A 20,999-nucleotide genomic window follows, 5' to 3' on the forward strand; every position below is an offset into this window, starting at 1 on the left:
TCTTAATTTTATCGGTAATGCTTATCTCAGCTTTGCATTCCTTCCTCTTATTCCACCATTCGAACATCTAACATACCTCTTTTTGCTGCACATTCTTCTGAGAGATCGCAATTCGCCTCCATTCAGTCTACTTTCATCCTTCTTTTGTCAACTCCATGCTTCACCTCCAAATATTAGGGTTTGGAACCAAGACTTCATTGTGTACTGCCAGTTTCGCTTTGGGGGAAAGGTTTTTATTTGCTATATCTGATTTCAGTGCAATTATTCACTCTGTTCCCAAGATTCACTCTCCTTTCTATATCTTTATCAATCTTTCCATCCCTAGAAAACATAATCCCCAAGTATACGAAATCATCAACCTGTTCCACAACTTCCCCATTTACCAAAACTTCACACCCAATCTACATTCATCTCTTTCAAAAACCATAATTTTGAAGTTGCGGACATTCTGCAAATCACTTTCCTTGCACACATCATACACTTTTGTCACCAACGCCTGCAGGTCTTCTCTGCTATCGGCACGAAGAATAGTATCGTCAGCATACAAAAGGCAACAGACAGACAAATTCTACTATTCTATTCGACAGACTTTCAAAGATAAAAAGCTTCTTTACATCTCACCAATAGATGTCTTTAGTGATGTTCTAGTGATTCAAGAACAAGGTTTCTAAATTGGTTAATATATATAGAACTTCCAAGGATTTGAGTAGTGTGGTTGTCAATAATGGGTAGAATTGGTGAATTTTACACGTGTGTAAAGTGATCACTTAAACCAGCCTATGACGGTCGTCAGCCCCGTAAATGCCCAGACTTCCATATTCTTCTTCATCTTTGATGAGATGTCGAAAAATAATATGAATCTATTACACCATATGTACTATTCTGATGAAATCTAGATTTATCAGTATTGGTAAATTTTAAAGAAAGATAATAATTAATGTTATTTGATACTTGGATTATTTATCAAAGTAGGCGTTTCCCATATACACCCACCTTCCCGAGCCAAACTATGCAGCTTTAAAAAATACATTTTTCAGTTCATTTGGAGCCTGGTGTGCTCGATATAAAGTATTTATGTCACTGCAAAATGATTATTTTTTATAATTGCTATTTACTTGCGATATTCACAGTTCTAGTGAGTGTTCCTAAAGTTATATCCTTTTTGAAATCTCCTCGGATAGTAACCTCGGATGGCAATATTATCATATACTCTGGATTAAACAGAAATATTACTTTTGAGTTGGTCGGAAAAGAGAATCATATCAATGTCGGACCTTATAACCTTGTTCATGTTGTCCAAATGGTAAGTCACAAATTATTTCACACATTGAGCCGTCCCATGTTTGCGTACTGGAATAGACATTTTTTTCTGTATTCTAATCATTTCATGCTGTAGCTATAATAACCTATGCAAAAAAATAATATGTAGGATGTTTAGCGTCTTGTCTCAACTAATATGTATTTTTTTCCAGATAAAGTTGTAAATTTGTAAAATATTATTTAAAAAAAAATGCAAAAGAACAGGCTATAAGCTTTGTTTGGATACTAATATTGCGAATGTGGTAAAAAACTAAATATATTATTTGGTTTTAAAGATCTCTCTCTATTTCTTGAAATGTTAAGAATCATGTTTAAGGATTTTTCACTGGTTAATTTTTAATCTTTTGTAAGTGTAAGTGAAATATCCTATTTTCTTGAATGTTTTTTGCTGATACTTTGTGGCACAAAAAAATAAAACTCAAACATTGTCTTTAACCACTTTTATTTTTGGCACTTTTTTCTAACCGGTTTCGACAAGCACCTTGTCATCTTCAGGGATGCATTACTCACTTTTCTTGAAAACAATTTACTTTTTGACGATTGAACTAAAATTTATGTATTAATTTTAAATCAAACACAGATTTTTTGAGTCTACTAAGTTGTATTTTATTAACAAAAAACACATAAAAAATTATATTGTGACAATTGTTTCGCCTTGTTAGGGCATTATCAAACGAATGTATGTAATTTTAAATAAATATAATTTTTATGTGTTTTTTGTTAAAAAAATATAACTTAGTAGACTCAAAAAATCTGTGTTTGATTTAAAATTAATACATAAATTAAAATGGAGTTCTACAAATTAAACGCCAAGTCAATAAAAAAAAAATAATAACTAAAATTGTTTGGCGACCAATGTGTCAAATTATTGTTTACTGTTACTAAGCCTTGTTTTACATTTAAAAAAAATCTTATTTCAGGCTTATAATGCTTCAACTGCATTTGGACGACTATCTAACACAGTACAAGATTGTTTAGCTTTTATGCACTTATTAGATAATGCTATGAATGGACCCAGAGGTCTGGTTCAAAGGGTGAAAACAATAGAAGGGGGACGCCAAAATAATACATTGTTAACAAGATTTCCAATGAGGGTAACTTTTTTTTAAAATATCACTTAAAAATTATTAAACAATATTGATGTTTATAGATATATATTCAATTCAATACCATTTATTTATTTATAATTAACATACACATTACAAACGAAAATTTTAAGCATATAAATAACAAAAAATACGCAAGAAAATTCTTGTTAAAGATTAAGACACTTGGAACAGATCAATATCCGGCGAGATATTGTTCAGCTTAGCGGTCGGTAGCTTGCCGAATAGGTTTTCAATCCATTGATAATTATCAAATGATTTTTTTCTTTTAATCTGATATCTTTTCATTCTTCAAGAGTGAAACTCATATCCCTACTCGAAGATTAACATTTTATACTGTCCGTAGATTGCGAGTAGACTTCGAAGAAGAATTGCCAAACTTGAATCCCAGGTGCGAGGACTGTTGGTCATTGTCAACAGAGAAAGTTGTACATCTACACCTTGTAAAAATGGAGGAACTTGTTTAGAAAATATGAAAGGATTTCATTGCATCTGTCCGCTTGGATGGGATGTGAGTTTCTTATATATTATTTATTACAAATATAATTTTTATTTTAAAAAAATTATATAATACCACTAATGAGTGTTTTTTTCTTTATACATGACTAGTTTTCATCTACAGGTGAAAAGTAAAAACATAAAACCCTCGAATCATAAAAATGTTTATTAATAAGAGTCTCGCAATTTGTGAAAGGCGGAAATTATTACGAAATAGAATGTGGAGCGATAAATCTTGAAGACTGTAAAAAAGCTTTCATCATCCACAGAGTCAATATTATATTTTTATCATTTTTACTTTTCATGTGTATATTGTAGTTTTTGAAACTAGTAGTATGTAATGAAATAAAACTCACCAGAACATGTTGCTCTTATTGACATTGGAGTCCCGAAAATTCAGATTTTTTCCGATGTATATAATAGTTACAAAATCATTAAATTATTATTTGCAATAATTATAAATGTTTCAGTGAATAAAAGAAAAAAGTAAGTTCTTCATTTGATTGTAATATTTTTCAGGGTATTCAGTGTGACTCTGATGTTGACGAGTGCACGGAACTAATGAATACAAACCTGGGTTGCCAGAATGGGGCGACTTGCGTCAACTCTCCTGGGAGTTTTAGGTGTAATTGTGCACTAGGTTGGTTCGGAATGCATTGCACTGTTTCTTCTGTAGCTGGCTGTTCATCCGCTTCAAATGAAGAGCTATGCGGTCACGGGATCTGCATTCCCCAAAGCAATAGTGCTGGAAGAAAATGTATTTGTGACTTGGTAAGATTATATTAAAATAAAATATAGGGGGCGTAGAACTAGTTAACTATCACTGTTTTGTGGCATTACTAGCTAGTCTACTCAAATATAAGAATATTAATTTTTATTACCCTTAATTTAGTTTATCACTCAATATTATTTCAACTATTTATAAATCCGCCTCCGTAGTGTAATGGTCAGCACGCTCGGCTACCTTTCTGGAGGTCCCGGGTTCGATTCCCAAGGGGGGTAAAATAAATATAAATGATTTTTTCACTGTAATATTTATTCAATATTACCATGGACTGGTACCTGAAGCAGAGGGCTTATCACCTTTCCTTCATGTGTAAACGATCAAGATAACACTGCGTTAATATGACACAGTGCCCTATGCACCATTGGGGTGCGGATAAGGGTTTCATTATTATTTATTATTATTATTTATAAATACAGATTATGTATAGAAGCGAACTACCCATGTGTAGTTTTAGAAAACAGATGTTTTTATAGTACCACTCGTGGGTGTTTCCTGTGAAAAAACATATTGAATAACTATAGATTATTTTGCCTTGTGATATTTAGAAACTTTTTGTGCTGTATTTAATTTGATGGTTGTTAATTTCTAAACTTAATAAAACGATTGTTATCAAATTATACAAAATAAAACTGCGTTACTTAAATACCGCACACTAGACAATATGATAAAATAACCTTTTTAAAACTTTGGTAAATTATAACCTTTTTATTTAACAAAATAAACTGATCGCATTTCGACTGAATGCAGTCGAAATGCGATCTCTCAGAAGAATGTGCGACAAAACAATGTATGATGGATGTACGAATAGTGAAATAAGGAAGGAATGCAAAGCTGAGATAAGCATTATCGATAAAATTAAGAAAGGTGTGTTGAGATTGTTTGGACATGTAGAACGAATGAGTGAGGAAAGAACGAACAAATTTATGAGGCGAATGTTAGCGGGAAAAGAAGCAGTGGAAGACCGAGAAAAACATGGCACGATCAGGTATGCCAAATACTTGAAAGTGGTCAGGTTAGGAGTCGTAACAATCGGTGGGTATGTATGAGGAGATGCATGAACGTGGAAGAGGCGAAGAATGTTTGCAAGGACAGAGTGGTGTGGCGCTCTATTCTCTCTGCCTACCCCTGCGGAGAAGTGGCGTGATGGTTAGTTAGTTAGTTAGTTTTTTTATTTAAAAACACATTTTTTTCCACAGATCATAAATTTTCACAGTTATTCAATCAATATTTATTTAGTAATAAACTGTTAACGATAGCGATATAAATTATTTTTAATCTGTCAAAAACTGTCCCTATGTTACCCGGACTAGCATAAACATCTAGATACAATGATTTTTTTACTGATACGTATAGTGTTTTCACTGAGTGAAAAAAATGTACTCAAAATTATATTATGTTTTAAATATTAATATACAAAATCATTACCCGATAACTGCCCTCTTTATCCTATGTAGCATGTCAATATTTATATTTTAAGGGCTGGACAAAAGCCGCTGATGGGATTGCGTGCACTGATGACATAAACGAATGCCTAGGAAATCTTCCTCCCTGTTCAGTAAATCCTCCGGTTCCGTGCATCAATGTTCCAGGATCATTCTCTTGTGGATCGTGTCCCAGTGGTAATTACTACTTCCAATCAACTAATTTTAGAACATAATACTTACAAAGTTCAACGTGATAAATATTAATAAAAACGGTGTTCAATATTATCTAAATTTAACCTAAAGAAAAATACAACGTAAAGAATTATTTGAATGCATGTATTCAAGTTGGGTATTTAAAAAAAAACTTGTAGAAAAATTTTGTATGTTTACGGTAAAGTAATATCTTTCAAACCACAAATTTTTCATGATATTATGCATCATTTCCAGTTGGATTATTTGAAGACCAGAAATCACAAGGAAAATTTATGTCCTCAAACAATAGATTTATTATGTAACCCAAATCCTACCAAATTGATCAATACTGACATTATCTTTCAAGTGCAGTTTTCAAATTTGAATTATCGTTTAATAAAAAGACAAAATGATTCAATTATGAACAAATAAACCAGGGCCTGACTAGAACAATGCATGCTTTCAAATGGGTATTTCAGCTATAGTGAAAAAATTATAATGGTGACTAATTTTTTTTTAAAGTTTTAATGTTGTGGCCCATTTCCAAATTGTTCATTATTATTTCTTCACCCTGTTTGCTTTAATTATACAAACTGTATGTGCATTAATTAGTAACATGTTCAACAAATATAAAACCATATTCAACAAATAACAAAATAACAGTAAATGTAAAAATGATTAAAGGAGGGGGAACTTTTTTCCATCGCTGCAAATGAATAAATTTATATTTTAATACTTTTATGCAATACGTAATTATATTACGGAGGAATACAAAAATTCTGAGCCCGTAAATATTATATTTTATATTTATATTCTCATTTTTAAAGTCGAGTTGTAGTAAGTACATATCACCGGGAGGGAAAGGTTAACAATGTTAAAATTTAAAGTATATCTGTAATGAAACGGAAGAGGTATGGTCTGTAACATTTACCACAGACTTGTCCCCCTCTTCCGTATCCCTACAGAGATTACCATTCATTTTTATACTTTTTTGAAGCACATATTTTCTTTTATGCTTTAACATACAAAATAGTCAGGTAAACATATCGCTCACTCCTTTCGAGAACATCATAAATAAAAAATACGTCAATTTTCAGCTGTGCATGTTTTCGGAATGCCCAGAAAATGTACTTCATCCCAGCAAAAGCGGCATATTTTTAACTTAATATTTACCCGCTACAGGGCAGAATGTGTTGTTTTTGCATTTTGAAGAAGAGGTATTGTTTAATAATTTTTTTAAATTTCCTAAAAAATTTTCAAATGGAGAAAAAACAGACAAGAATACCTAAAAAGATCTGTTGCACAGTAAAAAGTTCAATAAGTGGCTTGATATTTATTTTGAATACATTGTATAATATTTTTAAACTTTAAAAATGAAAAAAAATTTTCTCCTGAAAAATCAAGTTTTTTTATTTATACGTTCTTGAAAGGAGTGAGCGATATTAGGAAATCATTGAAACCAATAATAATGATTACCAATGTGTAACTGTGTTTACTAGCTGTAACATAAAAAATAATTTGAATTTAGCTTTATTACTCTTTACTCTTATGGTGGACTGACTGACCGGAGCAATTTCGTCGTAATGTAACTTGTTACGATGCGAGCATTCGTATAGTCAGTACAGCGAGCCATAGTCGGAGTGCTTGCCGCGAGCAACGTTACGACATTTCGTTACGACGAAATGCTCCGGTCAGTTCCCACCTTAAGAATTTATTTTCCATGATATACATTGACAAAAGTAGATTTATTTTAAGTCATTACACAAGTTCATCCCCGCGATTAATATTATTAATAATTATGTATTTTTTAACTTTAAGGTTATTTCGGAAATGGTTACTACTGCGTGGATATTGATGAATGTTTGGACAACAATGGAGGTTGCAGTCGCAGCCCTTCAGTCCAGTGCATCAATACTATCGTAAGAAGATAAAATCATCCTATATGTACACATAGTTAATTTCCGCTATTTCTCTTTCAAATTTATTTAACCCGCAGGGATTTTTTTTATTGCTTGGGACTTGAGAGGTCTGGCACATTTGGTAATTTGATAATTTCTGCCCTTCTGCGAGTGATAAGAGATTCAATGGACATGTCCAAGGTCTGAGGACGCAAGGGGTTTTAGGGAGAGTGAAAATAACAGCAGTGGCTGATATTTGTTTAATTCAATTACAATATTTTATTTATTGTTTCGGCATTCACTTTGTGGTAAGACATGATGAAATTGTAAAAGAAAAAACACTTTTATACCACTTGAGTTTATTTTTATTATGACGACTAGTTTCGGAAGCTATGCTTCCATCTTCAGTTTATATTTAGACCTGAAGATGGAAGTATAGGTTACAAAACTAGTTGTCATAATAAAATCCCTTTTTTAATATTGATAAAATTGATAAAACAGGCCGCAAGGCCTATAATAAGAAGAAGAAGAAGAAGATAAAATTAAAAAAGGGGTATCGAAATAGTTTGGACATTTGGAACGAATGAGTGAGTAAAGAATGGTAAAACAAATTTACCTAGTAAATACAGTTGGGAGCATAGGAATACCAATGAAAACATGGGATAATCAAATATCAATTACTGGTCAGGTCAGGGGTCGGAGTAATCAGCAGGTATGTATGAAGAGTTGCATGAATGTGGAAGAGGCGAAGAATGTTTGCAAAGACAGAATGTTGTGGCGTTCTATTCTACGGAAAGCGGCGTGTAAATTTGTTAATTAGTCAAATAGGAATACAATATAAAAATGGGATTTTTACCCAACACAGCTGATTAAAAAATGAAAATGGTAGGTATGCAAAAAAAAATTATAGTATCTTTAAAAAAAAAAGATCAATGGATCATTCTCATAATGTGTTATTATTGGCTAAAAAATTAATTTGAAAAATCACAAGACTATCGAACACTCTTATTGAAATCTGTAGAGAAGTAAGTGAGATATAAAGGTTTAAGCTTTAGATATTTTAATAAAACGAAAAACGGACACCGCTATACGTCATCAAATTTTACGTCATCGGGTGTGTAAAGGGGGTTATCACATTATGTATCTGCTTTATAGAGCTGTAACAGAAGTAGTGTTACCAACTTACGAAAACAACATTTTTACGGAGGCGAATTTTGCAAAAGAAAATGATGAATGAAAATATTGATAATATTGGCTGTTATAAACACAAAACTAGTCTTACATAATCCTCTATAGGTTGAGTATGTTAAATTAGATATTGCCACCGAGTGATAATACCCTATTGGTATAAATCATTTTAGGGTTCCAGACTTTGTGGTGATTGTCCTCCGGGATATAGCGGGGATGGCATTACATGCAGTTATGTTGGGATATGTGCCAAGGATAATGGTGGCTGTCATCCACTAGCACAATGCTTAGGAAATTTAAGTAAGTTTATCTCTTATTCAAACCCTTATGTTAGATGTATTAAGGCAGTGTTCCGCAAACTTTTTCTATTCAAGGTACACCTACCAAATTCAGAAATTTCAAAGGTGCATATTTACCATATTATGGTAACATACTTAACATATCGCTCACTCCTTTCAAGAACGTCATAAATACAAAAAAACTTGATTTTCTAGGAGAACGTTTTTAAAGTTTAAAAATAAAATAAAATGTATCAAAAATAAATATCAAGCCACTTATTGAACTTTTTACTGTACAACAGATCTTTTTAGGTAAAACCTGAAGGTTTTTTCTCCATTTGAAAAATATTTAGCATATTTAAAAAAAATAATTGAACAATACTTTTTTTTCAAAATGCAAAAACAACACTTTCTGCCCTGTAGCATGTAAAAATTAAGTTAAAAATATGCCGCTTTTGCTGGGATATAGTACATTTTCTGGGCATTCCGAAAACATGCACAACTGAAAATTGACAATTTTTGATTTATGACGTTCTTGAAAGGAGTGAGCGATATTATATTTAATGCGAAATGTGAGCCTACTTAACTGAGCGCAGGCAATCAAAATTTGGAGCAATTGTGTTATTTTCACAAAACTAGACTTTTTTCCGCAGCACACCAACTAATCACCACGGTACACCAGTGTGCCGCGGCACACACTTTGTAGAACAATGTATTAAGGCATCAGAAATGTTTTCCAGTTGTGTGGAGGTTCCGTGGTTAACATGTTGATGGCCCTGTCAGCCACCGGCGACCGACACGGCCCAATTGGAATACCTCAGTGTCGGCCACCGATGGCTGACAAGGCATACCTATCTTTATAGTGTCATTCTGTCCGTCGGGCACATGCTCTGTATTAAACTACAGTAGAGTCTCGGTTATTCGACCTTCGGTTATCCGACCTTCCGAGTTATCCGACCTTAAGCTCCGAAGTTTAAGATTAGTTTCGTAGTTCACTGCACATTGTATGTGAGTATGTACCTACGGTAAAACATGTTTTATTACTTTGCCGTAAGTGTATTTTAATGTTTTAGTTCGTTACATTCAGTTATGTTACATGTAAATATTTGAAAAGTTTTCCATATGCAATTATAATTAACACATTTTCAATATCGTTTTTATCATTTTCCGTGTTATCCAACATTTTCGCTTATCTGACCTTGCCGCAGGCGGTTTAGGGCGGTTTAGAACCCGGGACCTTTAGAACAGTAGCCGAGCGTGCTGAGCATAACACTATGGAGGTGGGCAAAAATGGCAACTTAGCAACCGCCTTGATTACCTAGCATTCCAATTGAGCAAAATAATGAGAAGAAAAATACAGGGTAATTTGTAATGTAAGAAATGCTAATTTGGTTGTTTTTTATTTTAATTTTCAGTGATAAGCCCTACTTATGTGCGGTGTTTGTGTGGTCCTGGGCAAACAGGAAATGGCTATGGGCCAATGGGTTGCCGACCACTTGATCCCGAGATGACTACAGCTGTTTCAAGCCAGTTTGGCTCCCACTGCGAACCTAATCCCTGTGTTCATGGAAACTGCCATGAAGTTCCTGAAGGAAAAATTTGCATATGTAAAAATAGATATACAGGTATTTTTTTTATATATTTATGCTTCATCATTCAATTTTTATTTTTTTTATTTTTTTTTATTTGTATACATATATTTAAATCACAATTTATACATATTTAGAACTTTTTTTTTTTGCAGAGACCCACCAAGCCACCTTGTGTGTCTTGTCAGTGGAGTTCTTTTTTCAATACATTTTTATTGTTTTTAAAGATTTTGACCTAATATAGACACAAAAAAGAGAAAAAAATTAAGAATATAAACATTTTACAATTCTCATAAAATTAACTCGTGATCATGTACCCATTCCTTTATTTCGCCTTTGTTCTATATTTTATTTTGACCTCTAACATCCGTCGACAACAAATAAAAAATGTTCGGAACGATATATTGCAGTATTCGACTCCCATATTTATTGTTAATTCTCGGGACTATCAAACCATCGCTGTGTGTAAATCATGTATCATGGTTGTGTACTAATTTCAGTGGATTTCGATTTTTATTTAAAAAAAGATTATTTTTTGTCCATATACTATAAATTTTTTCCTTCACTTCAAACCCTTATCCGCACTTAAATGGTCCATAGGGCACTGCATCATATAAACGCAGTGTTTTCTTAATCGTTAATACATGAAGGAAAGGTGATCAGCCCTCCGCTTCTGGTACCAGTCCAGGGTAATATTGAATAAATATTAGAGTAAACAATCACTAATATTTATTTGACCCCCACTCGGGAATCGAACCCTGGACCTCCAGTGCGGTAGCCGAGCATGCTGACCATTACACTACGGAGGCGGATATTATAAATATTGCAAGGAAAAAAAACATATTAGTTTCCATTAAAACATTGTAAATATCATTTGTGTTAAAGATCCTTTTGTTTTAGTTAACTACTTGAAATAAATATCCTATTAGATATCTTCTATAAAAGTTCTATAAGATTATGATTTTCTTCTTTTACCATATCCACTCCCTATGTGGAACATGTGGAATCCACAAACTGTCTGCAGGCTTTTCTGTAGGCTGCCAGCTCCCTTGCACCCTCCCAATTCAGGTCCGCGAGAGCTGCCGACGAATTTGCCAGCAGTGGACGTCCTGGGCGGCGTGAACTTAATGTCTTGTAAAAGAGGCAAGCTTGATGGCGGCTCTCGGGAGGCATGCGGAGTATATGGCCTAGCCAACTGAATCTCCTTTTCTTGACGACAGTTCTTGATTATGATTACTTTTAACATAATGAAAGACAGAAAAAAAGACTTGAATTTTAGCAATAAAGCCAGCTCACTTGTATTATGCACCATTGGGGTGCGGATAAGGGTTTGAAGATGATTTTATGCAAGCTAAAAGCTTTAGAGAACATGGATTATTTAAACAGGGATTTTAGAGTTAATGTTTTTTGACAGAAATACACTTACAATATATGGAATACATAAAACAACTCAACATACAATGGTGCAATGGGGTGGGGCGCACATTTGGATGATAGAATCGAATTCGATTTGCACTTAATAATATTGGTTAAGGCCCAGATCTCAAGCGTTCAAATCAGAATGCGCAGAGCCGCGCTCAAGGCTCGACGTGTTCTTACGCTCGACTTTTTTTAAGAATTCGTCTTGGATACTTTTTTGTTTTTTAGAAAATACATAGAATTTTTTGTTTTAATTCCTTACCTTTTGAACTCTTTTTATTACAAAACCATGTAACTATTTGCGGTAAAACTTTTATTTTCAATGCAAACTGACGTTTTAAGAAAAAAAATCATTCACATAAAATGTTACCTGGATTTAGAAAAAATAAAGTTGTTTTGAATATTGAAAGCATTAACTTTGTGGATCATATTGATATATTATTTCGAGAAATAAAAATACTTTGTGTTCTGATCCACTCACATTTTTATTAACCAACTAGTTTCAGCAACAACCTGTTGCCCTCTTCGGGGTTTCATTTATTACTTATTAGTAATAAATGAAACCCTGAAGAGGGCAACAGGTTGTTGCTGAAACTAGTTGGTTAATAAAAAAGTGAGTGGATCAGAACACAAAGTATTTTTATTTCTCGAAATAATATAAAATAAAGTTGGCCTTAATCTAATGATTTACAGAACTAATTGATTTTTTAATGAACTCCAAACGGCAACTATAAATATTGCGAGATTAATTTTATAAAATCTGTTTTTTTAATTAAATTTTAGCTATCCACATAAATCTTTTCTTTTCCCTCTCTTTCTGATTATTTTTAAAGTTTTCAGAATAGAGTAAATGAGTTTAATAACTTTTGAATTCGTTCGATTGCTAATTAATATTAATTACAAATCATGAATTTTATTTATTGTTTCGGCATTTGCGAGATGAAATTGTAAAGAAAAACAATTGTTTTTTTTACCACTTGAGTTTATTTTATTATAACAACTAGTTTGGGAAGCTATGCATCCATCTTCAGTTTATCTTTAGTTTATATTTGAACCTAAAGATGGAAGCATAGCTTCCGAAACGAGTCGTCATAATAAAATAAACTCAAGTGGTAAAAAAACCACCATTTTTTTTACAATTTTAACAAATTATGAATTATGTTAATTATGTCAATTTTCTCTTTACAGGCCCTCTCTGTGATCAAATGAGGAGTCCGTGTTATCCAAATCCGTGTGAGAACGGAGGCACTTGTGTAACGGATTTTACAACATTGAGCTTTAGATGTGAATGCAGTTCCTACTACACCGGAACTACATGCAATACCATGACCTCTTGTAAGTTAATTGCCAGAGCTCTGAATGAAAAAAATTATCAACTGTAATTTATTATAAGCTTAAATGATAAAAATGAAAATGATATTTTCTGACGTTTCTCGAGTGTGTGATTATAATTCAGGATTCGGTCTTCACATACTAATAAAAGAGTTTCTGCTCAATAAAAAGCTTCTTTTCATCTCACCAATAGATGTCTCTAGTGAAGTTCTAGTGATTCAAGAACAATGTTTCAAAATTGGTTCATATATCGCTCACTCCTTTCAAGAACGTCAAAAATCAAAAATCGTTAATTTTCAGTTGTGCATGTTTTTGGAATGCCCAGAAAATGTACTATATCCCAGAAAAAGAGCCATATTTTTAACTTAATACTACCCGCTACAGGGAAGAAAGTGTTGTTTTTGAATTTTGAAGAAAATGTATAGTTTAGTTATTTTTTTAAATATACAAAATATTTTTAAAATGGAGAAAAAACCTTCAGGTTTTACTTAAAAAGATCTGTTGCACAGTAAAAAGTTCAATATGTGGCTTGATATTTATTTTTAATACATTGCATTATATTTTTCAACTTTAAAAACGTTGTCCTGAAAAATCAGGTTTTTTGATTTATGACGTTCTGAAATATGAAAACTAAATGATATGTCAAAAGTAATTGTTTATGTTAGTTTAATATTAAAAGTATACACACACACACACACACACACACACACACACACACACACACACTATGATTTAAAAAAAAATTTAATTAAAAATCATCAGAATCGACACTAAAATCACTGTCATCAGATTCGGCAGTGACGGCAACTCACAACTTTGACAACCCTGAGCGCCATCAGTTAGTCGGACGACGCTCTATTGAATTTACGTTTAAAGTGGTAAAAACAAATTCTGTTTCAATTCTAATTATGCAAAGTTATTCTCAATAGATGTCACTATGCGTTCAATATATTTGTACATTTTGAATAATTGATTTTCTTTACTAGAAGCCCATTTAAAACGGCGCGTCTTAAGACGTAATTTTTCTATGAGCGGGGCTCCATTCACAGAAAATTATGCATCTTATGACGCTTTTGGCAATTAACCAGTTAAAACATTATAATATCCCAATCTCAAAACTATTATGTTTTTCATGATAATTTTATGTTTTCAGCTTGCGGTGGAGTTCTGAATGCACAATCTGGAACTATTATCTTCCCCGAGACTAATTCGACAAGGTATAGTCACAACTCTAAATGTGGCTGGATTATTGTAACATCAAAAAACAAAGTTTTGAATATAACCTTTTCTAAATTTGACTTGGAGCCAAGTGTGGATTGCCTTTACGATTGGTTGCAGGTTAGTTTAATGAATTGGAGGGGTAATGCTTAATGAATTGGAGGGGTAAACACAATTACTGCATACAGATATTGGCCTTTTGAGTAGATTCGTTCAGTCATATTTATTCATAGCTAAACCATTTGGCATATCAACACAATTTATTTTTCGCTCTGAAAAACAATATAAAGTTCTTTTCAAACTATTTCTGATTTTTAAAGCTTTTCTTGGTTTAAAAGTAATAGAAAAATATAAACGCGCTTAGAGTGTCAGAAATGAAGACTCTAAGAAGCATATCCGGCAAGAGTCTTCGAGATAGAATAAGAAATGCCAGGATCAGGGAAATATGCGAGATCGAAGATGTTGTTAGGTGGGGAAGGCAACGAAGGAGACAATGGTATGCGCATGTGAGGAGAATGGAACCATCCAGACTCCCCCACATCGCACTGTACGGCCAACCCCATGGTAGACGAGTCCTGGGCAGACCACCAAAGAGATGGGTCGATAGCTGGGAATAGACATCGCAGGAGGCTAATCCCTCTTAAAAACAGGCCGCAAGGCCTACAATAAGAAGAAGAAGAAGAAAATATAATATAGTTCTAGTTATTCAAGTAAATATGGCATTGAAGGTCTCATGTTTTGATGTTAAAGTTGCGTGGTTAGTATTGTGGACATTAAATTGGAGGCTCTTGGTTCGATCACCGAGTGGCAGAGTTGCCACAATGTGATTCGTATTTTCATGTATAAGTACTCAGGCTTGTCTGAAAAGTATTAAATTGAAATATTTATGTGTTACATTAAGAATACTTTTTTCAGATTCACGATGGACGCAATTCTGCTAACCAAATTATCGGAAGATACTGTGGGAACCAATTGCCTAATGGAGGGAATATTGTGTCCACTCACAACGTTCTGTATCTGTGGTTCCGCTCTGACCATACGGTCAGCACTGATGGGTTTACTTTGCACTGGGAGAGCATAGACCCTCAGTGCGGCGGGGAAATAAACAACGCTACATACGGGATCATCAAGTCACCTGGCTCACCTGGGAAGTATCCCCCCAACAGAGACTGTTATTGGAGAATCAATGCGCCGATCAACAAAAGGATTCAAATTCATTTCTTCACAATGCAATTCGAAAGTGGCGATTGTGACTCTGGCCAGGCGGATTACGTAAAGGTAAAATTTATAAATTGTTACAATTTCTGTTTACTTTGTTTAAAAAATTCTCAAAAATAGTAGAAATTAGAAAATGTTGGAACTATAACCGATTCTATAAGCTTTTTTATATAGTTAAACTTTTTAGTTAGCATCAAAACATTTGTAATCTAAATTTAAACCACTTTGACCCTTTGCACTCGAGACTTTTTTTGTATGACATACCAGTAACTCGAGTGTATTTTTTTGCAAATTTGCACAAAAATAGTTGATTTTAGAAAAAAATACAAAAAAACCTGGAAATGGGTATCATGCAAATTGACAAGAAAACCAATCAATAAGTGTATAAAATGGTTATTTAAGAAAAATTAAGGCGAATCAAATAAAATTGGTTACAATTTTAAAATTTTATAGTTTTTCAATGCACTAAATGTGATGCAATAAATTGTGATTTTATAACAAACTTAGGTGAGCTAATGCAGTGTGATGATAAAATTGTGGGTTGTTTTTTCTTCATCTTTCACATGCTTAATTTACATTTATTTTTAAAGATATCAACTCTTTTTTCTTATAAAAATGATATTTTTATTAAAAATAAAAATTTAAAATTCATTTTAAATCTTTTTAAATCCATTTTTTTAGTAAAAATGATTAAGGAAACACTTGTTTTTATACCACTTGAGTTTATTAATGACTACTAGTTTAGCTTCCGAAACTAGTAGTCATTAATAAACTCAAGTGGTATAAAAACAAGTGTTTCCTTAATCATTTTAACATGTCGCTCACTCCTTTCAAGAACGTCATAAATCAAAAATCGTGAATTTTGAGTAGTGCATGTTTTCGGAATGCCCAGAAAATGTTCTATATCCCAGCAAAAGAGGCATATTTTTAACTTAATATTTGCCTGCTACAGAGCAGAAAGTGTTGTTTTTGCATTTTGAAGAAAAGGTATTGTTTAATTATTTTTTTAAATAAACTAAATATTTTTCAAATGGAGAAAAAACCTTCAGGTTTTACCTAAAAAGATCTGTTGCACAGTAAAAAGTTCAATAACTGGCTTGATATTTATTTTTAATACATTGTGTTTTATTTTTAAACTTTAAAAACGTTCTCCTGAAAAATCAAGTTTTTTTATTTATGACGTTCTTGAAAGGAGTGGGCGATGTCTTACCACAAAGTAAATGCGCAAAACAATTTTTTTTTACAACATTTTGTGTCTGTCCAAATACTTTAGGATTTATTTTTTTTTATTTTTTGACATCTCATCAAAGATGAAGAAGAATATAGAAGTTTTTTTTTTTAATTCAATCATCGTTCAATATCCCTGTATGTTGCTTTAAGTGAAAAATATATTAGTGTTCTTATTTTTGCATATTTCCAGATCATTGATGGTGATGAGACACTTGGAGTTTACTGCAATCATACACATCCTCCGCCATTACTTACGAGTGGTCCAAATGTCATAGTTTACTTCCATTCTGATTCTGTGGTGAATGATTACGGCTTCCAACTTTCCTACGCTGCTGTCGAAGGTAAAAGGAATGCTATCGATGATATTGCAAGCTACCTCGAGTACGTCCATTAGTTTGAATTCAATTTACAACATTTTGAGTGTATCCAAATACTTGTTCACAAAATCTGGATTATCTCCAATTACAGGAGTTATTTTCACATTATTTTTTGACATCTCATCAAAGATGAAGAAGAATATGCCCAGACCATATTCTTCTTCATCTTTGATGAGATGTCAAAAAATAATGTCTATTCAATTTCACTATAGACTAAGACTTACTGTATTCTTAAAATTTAGGTTTACCTGGATGTGGTGTAACCTATATACAAGATCGAGGAGAGATAATGCCACCAAAAGTAGATGGAAAATACACATCTAATATACTGTGTGAATACAAAATCAAGTCACAGTTTGATACCACGATTAAACTAAACTTTCTATCCTTTGATCTTGAGGAATCTTCTACCTGTGTTTTCGACTATTTAGCTGTGAGTTTATTTTTTTACATTTATATTATATTCCTAGGACGCAATGTGGAAAATGCATGTAATTTATCAATTTGTGTATGAAAACTGTATTTTAGTCATACATATTACGAGATTTTCAAAATCGATAAATTATTATTTTCTTTTAAAATTTATTTAAAGGTTGTTATTTTTTATTAAATGAAAGCATTCTAAGAAGAGGCATTAATGTTTCTAGTAAACTTATGAAATTATCATTATAGAAGTCTATATTTCTAAAATTCGTACTCTGCTTACAGCGCCGTACGAGTTTCTGAAGAATTTCACTGTTTACGAATGACTTTCTAGGAGCCAAATTTTAAATAAACAGAATCTTAAAACTTTTATAAGTACTCAAGATAATTTTTCGCTATAGCTTTATAAATTTTAATGAAAATAAACAATTCAAATACATATTCAAGATTTTTATTTAAATCTCAAATTCACGATACAGTCATAAATAGTATGTAGATGAAATGGTGCCTTGTATTTTTTTCTGTATTATTGACTTTATTATATGTTATTCTTGATTCTTGAGTCTGATTGTGGAATTAATTTATGGTATCTTGTTTGGTATTATAGTAGAATTAAAATTGTACATTGTATTTACATATGTACATATTTTAATTCTTCTATGAAAATTTTGTATTATTTTTATTTTATTTGTCATAATGCTATGTAAATATAATTTTTAAAATTAATTTTAGATGTATGATGGTGAAACAACAGACTCCAAATTGATAGGAAAATATTGTGGCACACATTTACCACCTTCGATCGACTCCTCTGGCAATGCCATTTTGATTGTATTTAGATCTGACTTTACACATGTCGGTGAAGGATTTAAAATTGAATTTGAAACAGGTAATCTTAAACAAGTACTTTTTGTAATTATTTTGAATGTTTTTTTTACTCATTATCATTAAAGACCTCTGATGGGAAAGAAGACAGGAGGATTTGAAAGTTTTCAAAACTATATATTTAGTTCCTACTGGTATCTTTTGATAAAATACAATTCGTCACATTCGATCCTATGTTAGCCAAGTAGTCATTAAAATAGTTTGTAATCATCTCAGGTTGTGTACATAATTAGTTGTCCAGAAGAGGAATAAGTTTTCCAATTTTGTTTAGTTTTGTTTCTGTAGAATTTGTAATCTCTTTATTGCTTTCAATACTTTATTCGGCAGTCACTCCATGGTAAAATCTATCCATTTTCAATTTATGTTTTACTTAGTAAATACCTTTATTATTTAAAAAAAATTGAGTTTGTTCCAGAGCTTTCAATTTTCTGTTTAAAGTAATGTTATTTTTCCTTTTTTTGTTATTCTATTGTGTACGTTTCTATGATTCCGACAAAAAATATGGAACATAATTTAAGGAAGAGTTTTATATCGATGTACGCAGCTAATATATTGTACATATTCATATGTATTTGTTTTTTTTCAGTGTGTCACAAAATTCTGTCAGATGCCTCTGGTTCCTTTAAGTCACCTGGTTATCCGAACACCTACCCTCATAACAGAAAATGCACCTATTTGATAAGTCTTCCAGTGGGAAAAGCCATTCATTTATCTTTTATTGATTTTGATATAGAAGAAGTCGGTTTCTCACATTGCGCGTATGACAATTTGAAGGTATGTTAAAAAGATAATATTATATTGAGGCGTCTGAAAAGTTCTCTGTCACCTAGTGCAAAACCTAACAAATTTGATTTACTCATTTCTTTGATTGTTCCAGTATTATATTTCCGTAAATATAATACTTGTTCCACTATACTAGTGGTCGCCTAACTTATTTGCCATAGAGCCACATATACACATTACAATAATTAGAAATTTTCTTGAGACCCAAATCCGTTACACCAATCCAATTGTAGTAGGTACACCTAAATCATAAATTTAGGCCTTTAATAAATTATGGGTACACTTAATGAAACTTCATTTCACTTCGTTTCTAGGTTTCTCGTCAAAAAGAGGATTACTCAGTTTATTTTCTATAAGTTTCATTCTTTAAAAATATTGTTCGCATAAATACATAGAGTCAAAGAGCCTTCCTGCAGATATTTATGATGGAGTTTTAAAAATACAGTTTTTCATGTTTTTTTTTCCCTTGTATTGTGCATAAGTAGAATTTTTATGAATAAAAATTAAAAGGTTTTATTTTTGGTGCATCATCAGGCTGCTCTACCATATTAAAAAGTAAATTGAAATTTAATAGATTCGACCTAGAACTATTCAGGTCCAAGTGCTCTTATCATAGTGGTGTCACATGGCGATCATTTTATACCCATAGAGACCTTTTATGTGTGATAATATAATAAAGAAAGTAATTTTTGTAGGAAAATTTGGTAGTTTCCTAGTTATTCACTCTATATCCCCACAAGATACCACTGAGATAAGAACCATGGTATATATAATGAAGACACCATGTGCATATCGCTCATTCGCTACTAGAGCGTCTCAACTCAGGATTTGTGATTTGAAATGAACTTGAAGCGCTATAGCTTTGTTAAACATTCATGTCCTTATACTATTTGATAATAATTAGCTTTGGCAATACATTGATATTTATGTGTTCTGAAAAATCGCAACCTTTTATTTGTGACACCCTTGTCGTAAATGAGAGATAAATGTTAAAATCTACCATAAAATAATAATAACCATGGCTTTTCAATTAGATATTTGATGGAGACAATACCAATAGTACGTTGCTTGGTACATTTTGTGGGAATAGTCAATCGAAGCCGGAAGATTTAGTTTCCACTCACAATTATCTTTACCTCGTGTTCAACACTGACTATTCTGTTTCCGGAACTGGCTTTCTTGCTAATTATTCAACAGTTGACAAAGGTTCGTGCGTTAATAATATCCATTTTAATTTATATTTAGCCATCAAAGTGCTAAGGAGCATGAGTATGCTGCAATCACCCATCTGATGCTATTTATTTATTTAGTGCCCCCTCTAAGGGGCACTATATCAGATCAACAACTTGATTGTCGACCATATAAAGGCAAGGCGGTCAGATAATATCAGTAATTTAAGTGAAGGACTTCAGGGTAAAGGACGTCACTGCCATTGGGATAGGAATAAAGTAGGAATAGTAGGCGCTAATAATTAAGGAGAAGAAAAGGCATTGCTTACCCATTCTTACACAAGATTATGTTTTGTTTTTAGTGGGAATTATTGTTCAACTTTAACAATTGTCATACGTACCAAAATTTGTATTGAAATTGTGAAATTTTCCTGCTACGTATAATGCATTTGAAATTTGAGAAAATATTCAATGAGAATAATGGTGAATGTTACTCTTATATAGAGTGATCACTTAAACCACCCGATAATTGGTTATAAATCAAGTAAATACTTAATTTTCTACAAGAACTTCTTTATCTCTGCTGTTGAAATATCAATAAAATCTTTAAAAATTGGCAATACATTAATATGTATAACCTCTATTCACAACTTTATTTTGTTTAG

The 20,999-nt window shown here is 32.3% G+C and overlaps 1 protein-coding gene across 1 annotated transcript in view; it reads left to right on the plus strand.

Moving 5' to 3' along the window:
- Nucleotides 1-1,048: 1,048 nt before the first annotated feature.
- Nucleotides 1,049-20,999, plus strand: part of Cubn (Cubilin) — a 67,762-nt gene continuing 47,811 nt past the window's right edge. Inside the window, exons 1-16 of the mRNA XM_088264232.1 lie at nt 1,049-1,303; nt 2,241-2,414; nt 2,773-2,937; nt 3,444-3,695; nt 5,189-5,330; nt 7,146-7,246; nt 8,587-8,713; nt 10,107-10,316; nt 12,888-13,034; nt 14,185-14,369; nt 15,165-15,527; nt 16,888-17,038; nt 17,317-17,507; nt 18,230-18,386; nt 18,969-19,156; nt 20,200-20,371. Of these exons, the coding sequence (XP_088120358.1) occupies nt 1,088-1,303; nt 2,241-2,414; nt 2,773-2,937; nt 3,444-3,695; nt 5,189-5,330; nt 7,146-7,246; nt 8,587-8,713; nt 10,107-10,316; nt 12,888-13,034; nt 14,185-14,369; nt 15,165-15,527; nt 16,888-17,038; nt 17,317-17,507; nt 18,230-18,386; nt 18,969-19,156; nt 20,200-20,371 (2,941 nt within the window). The 5' untranslated portion in view covers nt 1,049-1,087. The remainder of the gene's footprint in view (nt 1,304-2,240; nt 2,415-2,772; nt 2,938-3,443; nt 3,696-5,188; nt 5,331-7,145; nt 7,247-8,586; nt 8,714-10,106; nt 10,317-12,887; nt 13,035-14,184; nt 14,370-15,164; nt 15,528-16,887; nt 17,039-17,316; nt 17,508-18,229; nt 18,387-18,968; nt 19,157-20,199; nt 20,372-20,999) is intronic.

The sequence above is a fragment of the Brachycentrus maculatus genome, unplaced genomic scaffold, assembly GCF_059751285.1.
Source record: "Brachycentrus maculatus isolate JH-2025_06_01 unplaced genomic scaffold, ASM5975128v1 h1tg000221l, whole genome shotgun sequence".
NCBI lineage: Eukaryota > Metazoa > Arthropoda > Insecta > Trichoptera > Brachycentridae > Brachycentrus > Brachycentrus maculatus.